The sequence below is a fragment of the Dendroctonus ponderosae genome, unplaced genomic scaffold (assembly GCF_020466585.1).
Source record: "Dendroctonus ponderosae isolate FM_Combo_2020 unplaced genomic scaffold, Dpon_F_20191213v2 Dpon_F_20191213_642, whole genome shotgun sequence".
Taxonomy (NCBI): Eukaryota; Metazoa; Arthropoda; class Insecta; order Coleoptera; family Curculionidae; genus Dendroctonus; species Dendroctonus ponderosae.
Genome location: NW_026018860.1, coordinates 1 through 9,126, shown reverse-complemented (window position 1 = coordinate 9,126; position 9,126 = coordinate 1). Strand labels below are relative to the sequence as shown.

General features: G+C 40.6%; 3 protein-coding genes across 4 annotated transcripts; 2 read left to right on the top strand and 1 right to left on the bottom strand.

Moving 5' to 3' along the window:
* Nucleotides 1-439: 439 nt before the first annotated feature.
* On the top strand, nucleotides 440-4,835 carry LOC125505038 (DNA ligase 1-like; the record flags this gene model as incomplete). Its single annotated transcript, XM_048667972.1, is given in 12 exon segments — nucleotides 440-520; nucleotides 583-713; nucleotides 833-949; nucleotides 1,218-1,384; nucleotides 1,435-1,615; nucleotides 1,683-1,829; nucleotides 1,891-2,115; nucleotides 3,242-3,410; nucleotides 3,632-3,774; nucleotides 3,832-3,978; nucleotides 4,036-4,322; nucleotides 4,385-4,835. Coding segments are annotated over 12 exon segments (1,880 nt in total), but the record flags the coding sequence as incomplete, so codon positions are not given.
* On the bottom strand, nucleotides 2,192-5,294 carry LOC125502296 (zinc finger matrin-type protein 2-like). Of its 2 annotated transcripts, none has more exons than XM_019913581.2 (2): nucleotides 5,099-5,294; nucleotides 2,192-3,156 (listed from the first exon to the last, which is right to left on the bottom strand). In XM_019913581.2, the coding sequence occupies exon 2, from the start codon at nucleotides 3,137-3,139 to the stop codon at nucleotides 2,531-2,533; it is 609 nt and encodes a 202-aa protein (XP_019769140.2). In that variant the 5' UTR covers nucleotides 3,140-3,156; nucleotides 5,099-5,294; the 3' UTR covers nucleotides 2,192-2,530. The 2 variants fall into 2 exon arrangements, with proteins under 2 accessions (XP_019769140.2, XP_019769141.2); XM_019913582.2 differs by having other exon boundaries at nucleotides 2,192-3,153; nucleotides 5,099-5,259.
* Nucleotides 5,295-7,896: 2,602 nt separating this feature from the next.
* LOC125505039 (N-lysine methyltransferase KMT5A-A-like) lies at nucleotides 7,897-9,120 on the top strand. Its single transcript, XM_048667973.1, has 5 exons — nucleotides 7,897-8,171; nucleotides 8,376-8,539; nucleotides 8,598-8,788; nucleotides 8,841-8,945; nucleotides 9,001-9,120. The coding sequence occupies exons 1-5, from the start codon at nucleotides 8,162-8,164 to the stop codon at nucleotides 9,107-9,109; spliced, it is 579 nt and encodes a 192-aa protein (XP_048523930.1). The 5' UTR covers nucleotides 7,897-8,161; the 3' UTR covers nucleotides 9,110-9,120.
* The last annotated feature ends 6 nt before the right edge of the window (nucleotides 9,121-9,126 follow it).

The window sequence follows — 9,126 nt, the reverse complement described above, 5'->3', positions numbered from 1 at the left end:
AATTCGTCCGCCGTCTTACGAACGGAGGACGAATTGACAGATCTCCAACCAATAGAAACACTTTCGTATCATCGTACCATCGTATAAACGGATGCATGGGACACATGCTTTAAGGTGACTAACTCTAGAAGCTTCAGTGTGGAAAGTTCTTCACCCAATTTCGCTACAACATAGATATACTTTGACGCAAACCAATCTCTATGTTGCATCAAAGTCTATCATAGAATTAACCGGTTGCTTCAATGCGGGTGAAACAGCAATATTCCCAAGAGATCCAGATGCGGGATGAGTTGTAGACAATTTGGTGAATGCGCTTACGTATAACGCTTGTAAAGACCTAAATGCATTAAAAAAATCACCCGTTAGTCCTAGTTTGTTCCACACTCGATTAGTAGAGCTACGCAAACTGTGCAACTGTTAAACTTTCTGAACATTATAGACGGAATTCAGCTGCGCCGCGTGAAAAAGAAAGACAGCGAACGCGAAAGTTTCCGCAAAGAGAAAGAGAACAATCCGCTAGGTAAAACCAGCAGACAATTAATTAATCGATTGGTAACTTGAGCGTTTCCTCTTCTTGTACAGCCGGAGTAAAACTGCGCAAAACGTCCGTCCAAACCAAAGAGCCCCAACAGAATGGAGAGGAAAAGGATAGTTTCTTCGTCAAGCCGCAACTCAAACCGGTGCCCCAGAGGGAGAAATCCCCACCCAAAAAGGTGAGCAAACCATTGGAAATACTTGAATCGACTTACCGTGCTCAATCCAAGTGCGCGCCGCCCGAAAAATCTGCAACAAAAAAACTTGTTGAAAGAAACTGAAAGTGCGCTATTTGCAGGATCACAAAATTCATGACCTGCCCAAACTGAATAAAGTGGAAGAAAGGAAACTGAGTGATCGAAAACCGTCACTGCTCAGACGAGACAGCACAATAGAAGACTTGGAAATTGATCGAGTAAGTAGCAAATGTTTAACTTGCCACTCAACAACTGTTCAATAAATTCATTGGCAATGTATTTAATTTTAAACCGACTTGCCGAGTCGTTAAAGTCAAGCGCAACATCAGATTGATGCAGACCACTTGAAGACCTTTAAGCGGGACGTTGAATCATGATCCCGGCTATTTATAAGCAATTTCCAGCTCGATTTGTGCCAATACGACGAGCTTTCGGAAGCAAATTGGGTGTGCGATCTTTCAGAAAATAAAACCGTATCCATCTTAGGAACTGCCAGCCAAACGAAACTCTGTGGTTCGAGCGGAATCAGTGCGGAAACTATCACTACACGGTCCGGCGCCGCCACCGATGCCGCCTCCGCCCCCTGGGATGCCGGGAGAAACTCCCAAAAAACTGCTGACCGATAAACAGTCCAAAAAGCTGGAACTACTCAAGTAAGAGCTATTTAACATCAACAGGTTATTTTCTATCGGTTTTCTTCTAGATCTAGGCCCAAAGTGCGCCCAGACTGGTCAGCAACCCTCAAAGAAATCGAGGGCGGCAGGAAGCTGAAGCACGTCGAATGCAATGACCGATCGCAGCCCATCCTGCCCGAGGGCAAAGCCCAAGAGCACTTTTTGTACGACAGCGAAAAACCCAATGTACACAACGAACTCCTAAAGCAGGTATCTGAGAGATCGTCTGTAGCGCTAGCAGCCTCTACAGACGATGCCTGATGAGTGAACTTTTCAGATCGAAACCGGCTTCAAGCTGAAGAAAGTGCAGACCAACGACAGAAGCAAACCGATGCTAGAGGGGCTTCGCAAGTTCCGCCGCCAGATGACCATTGAAGAACAAATTCAAAAGTCCATGTCCATGGCCAGCATACCGCCGGTAAGCGTAAGTACCCAACCGATCAGTTCTCATAAAAGAATTGAGCCGGATTTCTGCGCGACCTCAGGACGAAATTGCGCCAGAAGAAGTAGATGAGCTAGACGACATTGACAAGGTGCGGGACGACCTCCAGAGCACCAAACAAATGCTAGCCTTAGAGCTGCGCAACAAGGAAGCCCAAGAGATGGAAAACAAACGGCTGCTGCAAAGGATTGCGAATATGGAGGCCGAACTGGAGAAAGCTAAGGCGGGCGGCGGTCACACCAAAGCTGCCAGCACCGCTGATGACAAGGTAAACCTACCATTTTTGCGACCATATTTCTTAATCGATTAATTCACATTTATCCTCATATAGAAAAACTCGAGGGTAATTACAAGAGAACTTTATATACATTTCTATAAAGCTTGGTTCTCATTGGTCCGGAATGCTATGAGGAAGCAGAATGCGGAAAGTGCGCGCGCGAAAAATTTTAAAATTTGGAAACACCTGCGGATGGGCGGAGCGAACACATCCTGCAAACTTCTGATTGGTCGGAAGGCTTTCCGCATTCCAGACTCATAAGAACCCAGCTTTATCTATCTCAGCCTAACCTATATACACATTTAGATCCGATAACAGGGTGCAATTGCAAGGAAAATCCATATACATATCTATGATTTTTCGCAGCCTAACCTATATACACATTTAAAGCATAATAATAACAAAATTAGGATGTTATCTTGGATTTTTTCGAACAGCCGAATCCAGAAAATCCCATGATACTGGCCAGTTCGTTGGGCACGTCCAAGTCGTCCTTCATTTCCTCGGTCTTTCGCTTCTCCTTCCGTTTCTCCCTCCTGTACTCCCGGAGCTTCTCCTCTTCTTCGGCAATCTCAGTCAGCCGAGTCTGCAAGTCATAGTCCTTTTTCTTCTCTTGCATCTTCTTCTTGTTCAGCTCAAAGCGCTGCTTGACAGAGTCCAAGGAGCTGCGCTCCACTTTCATGGACATCCCCAAGTTCCTCTGATGTTTCTTTCCATTAATGTGGTCCAGGAAGTTGATCGAGTCTTTGACCACGCAATCGCAGACATTGCAGTAGTAACCTCCCGATTGGGATGTGGGGGTGTTTTTACTTATAACAATGCTTTTGCCCAATTTGGAGTCCAAGTCCACTTTATACTCCCGAATTTTGAGAAACTCTCTTTTAACAGGGGGGCCCTTTTTCTTGTTGTCCACATCGTCTTTCAGCTCTTGCTCTGCCCTCTTCCTGTCTTCTGCGAGTTTTTCGTACTCCTCGCGATCCCACTTCCTTCTATGGTCATCTGGCCGCATCGACATGATTAATTCAAATTCTTCTGAAAACAAGCAACGTGACAGGAGACAAAGTAGATTGTTCGCATGCAAGCTGTTAACCAACCAAATCAAACACTGCTATTCTAGGTTATTCAGTCACTTAAGAAGGAAGCGGACCAGTCGCGCAAGAACTCGGAACAAATCGAAAAGCGGTACACGGAAGCGATGAAAACTCTGGATACCACCAAACTTCAGCTCGAAGACACCAAAAGAAAGAATGCGGAATTGGAGAAAAAGCTGTTGGATGCCCTGGGAGGTAAACGGCCGAGTTTTGTACGCATAACATGAATTCATTTTTACAAGTTTGCAGCATCCCCAATGCCGCCTAAATCCGCAGCTTGGCTAAATTTAACTGCTCACGCTATTCCTGCCAATGGTACATATACACAACAGTAAAATAACTGCAGTTTGTCCTTGCTTGCGTGATCGTGATGTGATCTAAGCCCCCACAGATATACAAATAAGATGTATTTACAGGTAAACGAGTGTCCATTGGTAGTTTGCGGCAAAACAGCGTGGTAAATGGGGGAGACGATGACGAGATGGCTGACGATGAGACTGAAGAGGAAAGTGACGGCGAAGACACGCCAGAGAAACGAGAAAAGCGTTTACAAAAAGAGGTGAGATCGCTGCATGGCAGGCTGCACTTGATGTGTGAATAATTTCAACCCTTCCAGGTGAAGCAACTAGGAAACAAATTGAGGAATTTCAAAAATAAGGAAGACAACGCCAAAAAGGAGCGCATAGCCCTCAAAGAGATCATCAAAAAGAACCAATTGGCCATCAAGGAGGAAAAGAAACGATACAATAAGATTAAAAAAGAGGTAACCAGCGACTCATAGAAAGCAAGTAGGGCTTGTAGATAATTATCTGCTCACTAGGTGGACAAAATGGCAGCCCTCCTTAAGGACGTGAGCGAGGATGAGGACGAAGACGAGGAAGAGAAGGATGACGACGAGGAGACAGAGGAGGAAGAAGAGAGCAGCGACGAGGAGACTGAAACCGAGAGCGATACAGACGAGAGTGATTCTGAAAAGAGTCTAAGTGAACCGGAAGACGCCCCTCTGGAGAAGAAAAAGACGAATTTGGCAAGCCGGTCAAAGAGACATGAATCCAGATTAGGAGCTCTAAAGAAGGGCAACTTCTTGCTCAAGACCAATGCTGAAAGGTGACGCCTGGATTCAAACAATCGCAGTTAAACTGTGCTCTAAATGCATCATGTATTTTCAGGTTACAAGACGATCTCAACAAACAGAAGGAAATGACTGCAGGTTTGCAGGAGGACCTGGATTCGGTCCTATCAGAATTAGGATAGAATCGCTATTAATATTTAGGAAAGCTAATGATTGTAAAGCGTTATGATAATTTTACTATATCTTGTGAATTTGTATTATAACAAATATTGGAAAATGTGACAATAATTACAGGGTTCAGGCTTGGTCCACAGAGTTGAGTTACATTATAATTTGGAATTCAATGGAGGCATTCGGGAATGGTCAACCTTGTGAAACAAGCTGAAAAGTGTAAATATACAACAGTTTTGACAAGGGAACAGCGAACTTATCCTTGACGATTAACATCAGCATTATACTACCTTTTTTATATTACTTATGCATATCTTTGTGGTGATGTACTCTCAAAGTGGGATAATAAAGTGTGATATGTAGCTATCAAAAACGTATTTGGTCACTTAAATACGATGGCGTGACCTGATTGTATGCAAAAACTGCAAACTTTAATGATCGAAAACCGCATTTCTGATCAAGGGGTAGAATCGAAGTTTTATCAAAAAAAGAATCAAAGCATATTTTTAGCTTCAAACGAAAGGGTAACATAAACTAGACAATTATCGGATGTCAACAATAAACCGAAAGCAGATATAAATAACTGAGTACACCATGTACAATTCAACGAATATAAAAACGTCCGTTAGCAATAGCTTACCTTTGATTTCCTCAACTTCAAATACACTAAAAACTTGTTAATATTTGATCACTGCGACTATTAGTGCTCATTAAAAGCATGTATCTCATAGAATAAGAGATCTGACTGCAAATGGCGGACGATTGACGCTCATAGAACAAGACAAGTGACGGTTGACGGAGAAGCGGCTAAACAAAGGATAGTCCAACGTTGCCGTTTACCACGATTGGTCATTTCTAATCTAACGCCTTAACGCTATTAAAATTCGTCCAGGAACTACCGAAAAATATAAGGAGAGTACATTTTTATAAAAATAACGCCAAATGTAAATAGAACACGGGTAAGAAACCTTGAAGGGCTGGTTTCAATTTCTTTTTCGTGAAAAGGAGTTCGTCACCATGTTACAAGAGTGGGAGTCGATTTTTCGGAAAAATTAAAATTTACTAAAATTTACTAAAACAGAAAAAAGTATCTTCATTCGTATGTGGCACGGCTGGGCATTCGATCCTCGGACCACGGAACTCGGCCACAATGCCAGCTTGTTGGATTCACTTGCGCTCAGTTGTTCTGTCAAAAAAGAAGAGAAAAAAAGTTAACCCTAGCCACTTGAAATCACCCCCCTTGGGTCCACCTCTCCAATGGAAAACTCCGTAGCTTCACCATAACGAGTCGAGTGAAAAATATAAAAGTGCTATCAAATTATAGCTTTTCCTATTACGCACACCTTTTGTTTGAAACTTTTTTCGGACCAATGCCGTGTTCAGCCACAATTAGAGGCTTTTGGGTGATTTTTAGACGGTATCATTCTCGGTCTCGTTTGACTCCCGATAACTCAGAAAATATAAAAAAGTACTCAAACTGTAGTTTATTGCTTTCATCACACTTCATTTGAAATATTTTTTCGAAAAATGCCATTTTTGTTATTTCAGACAACTTTCCTGTTCCATCTAGGAGCAGCTAAACAAAGGACAGTCCAACGTTGCCGTTTACCCCGATCGGTCATTTCTAATCTAACGCCACATTTATTCGTTGGCAGGTTAGACCAGGAAAAAACTACTTTTATTACTAGACCCCTAATTTTTTTTAAATGCCGGCTTTGTGTGTGACTTGTGGAAAAGTATTTTCAACTGATACTAATCGTAATAGACATGAAAACATATTTTATGAAATGTTCTTATAAAAGTAACATATTTAAATGTTTGCAAAGATACGATATTTCATATAAATATTGTATATACTTGCCTGACTGTGTTTCAATTTGCAAACGCATGCCAAGGCTTAAAGCAGCAACAACGCTACACATAAAAACTGATGATGGTGGAAAAATACACCGAAACGTATTTTGATTGATAAATAGAGACAATAAATGACTGAAACCCAGGAGTAAATTTGACATATAAATATTGTAACAAACTAACAAAACAACAGAAAAAACACTTAATAACCCAAGCAAATCCAACCATTCGCCACTTCAATATTTCAAAAAATGAAAAAAAACAAAACTTACAAACCCAAACAAACCAAAGCATTTGCATCTTCCACATCGCACAAAAAACGAAATTAAAATGTATTTATTGTTATTGCATTTCTTCAAAACTGTTGCAGTTTGGGTAACGTTTGTTGCGGCACCCACAAAATTTAAATTTTTTCAAAAAATCGACCCCACCCTTGGAAAATTTTCGGACAAAAATCAATATTTCACTCACACCCATTCGTCAATAATTCTTTTCTTCCACAAGGAATATTTTCCACATAAAATCAGCACTTTGCGCCATTCGAAGAATTCAACAACCTTCGTTGCCAAGAAACCGTCCCTGGTGACGTGTTTTCCAAGATACACATAAACCTGACCGACCAATCGCTTGTCGACTCTTTGAATACAAGACATTTGTCATGACAACGAGTGATTATGAACACATCAACTTTGAAATCAGTTGTCAGTAAAGCAGTATTTATTGCAATTGAAGTTTTAAATTGACCGGTTTTAACACATTCGTTTTGGAAAAAGTGTCTTATTTGTTGGAATTGCGTGTCAAAGGATTGAAGGACCCGAAAATGTGACTTGAAAACTAGAAACTTAGCGATTGTAAAGGAAATATTGATGATTTTTGCGACTTAAATCGTTGGCGGGACATTAAGAGCGGGGAGTTTTCAAATTGAGACCCGGTATATTGGAAAACAACAGCACAGGGTGACCAAGGAAAGAGTGCATTCCATCTGAAACTTCTCGCATGCTTTTTAATCAGTTCGATGCATTCTTCGCGTCCGGGAAATGGAAATGATGTACAATTTAAGACATTTTGAGAACATTTTGGACAAAAATCAAAATATCACAGCATGTTTTTTGAGCTCAGTCGGTTCCTTTTGACGTAAGAAGGTCACTAATGTGCATTTATAAATTGTTTGGGTTAATAATAAGGAAGAAATCGTCAACGCTCAACGATTAACCGACGATATCTTCGTCATTTCGGCCACAGATCACAGAGGTTGCTCTGTGATCTGTGCTTTCGACGTAAGAAGGTCAGAATATGCATTTTGTTACCACCCGCAAAGATCGGAGATGTGTAACCGTCGGGAACAAGGAATAATATTATAAATGTCTAGTATTTAACGGCGTCTGAAAAAAACATAAAATAAACTACACAAAATACAGTTCTATTAAAATCTAAAAAAATTCAATTTTAATTTGGAACTATTTTTTTAATAAATAATAAAATTGTGGAAGAGATGTTTCTCCTCATTAAATCTCAATATTAGGCGACTTGTATTCTAACTAAGGCTCAGTTTAAATAACCCGCTTATTAACACTGTAATTGAACCAATCATAACCCGCGTGCCACTGCCAATTAAAATGTACTTAAAATATGCTTAAACTGTAATTAACCGACAACGTCGCCCAGCCATGTTTAGTGAAATTAGTTGTAAACAAACCATAGCATTGTGAGGAAGTTCGGATTTTCTTCAATAAAACTCTGCTTCTTTATACAGCTTTTTGTCTTTAAATTGTAAAAAACACTGCAGTTGTACAAACAGATCAGCATTTTTCAGTGAAAGAAGTCAAGCGGCCTTAATCATCACTGCAACATGGTCAAAGGTAATTAAGAAATACATGTGCATGTAAATCTTATACACGCAACTAAAATCTATCCCAGAACATCCAAATCTCCGATTTATTCATTCTAGATTATTTTGGGGTAGTTTTGTTAAAACATGCTTTAATACTCAAAGATCTCGTGCTGCGATCAGCTGCAGCAGTAAATGAGTATTATCCATATTGTATCCAAAATTTAATTTTCAGCTCCGAAAGAAAGTCGAGGAAATGAAGAATATAGGCCTAGCCGCAAGCTAACAGAATATTTTTCACTAAGGAAGTCTAATAGAAAGACAAAAATGCAGGTTTTAAGGGAAAAGCAAAAGTCGCTTGAAAACTATTTGAGAAACGAGACTGAAGACGGCCTAGAGGTGGGTACATAAAGATACTTAGCAATGACCAAACGATTCTAAGAGTTTTTCTTTTCAGTGCCGACTGACTGAAAACAAGGGAAGAAGTGTCTTCGCAACTAGGAACTTCGAAAAGGACTCGTTCGTAGTGGAATACAGTGGCGATTTTCTTAGTTTACTGGAAGCGAATCAGCGTGAAGAACACTATGCCCGAGACGAAACTACTGGCTGTTATATGTATTATTTTAAATACAAGGATCGGACGTTTTGGTTAGCACCTTATTAATCAGCGAAATGCATGTGTTTAATCAATTTCTTCTAGCATTGACGCAACACAAGAAACGGGACGATTGGGGAGATTGATCAACCATTCCAGAACCAGCAGTAACCTATACACCAAATCCATACTTGTGGATGGCTTGCCAAGGTATACAAACCCACTACCAAGCATATAAGTCGGACTAAAGCAGATTTTTTTATAGATTGGTGCTGCTGGCAAGACACAATATCAAAAAAGGGCAAGAACTGTTCTATGATTATGGGGACCGCAGTAGGGAGTCCATCAAATATCACCCATGGTTAAAAGAATAAGAAACGCAATAGATCTG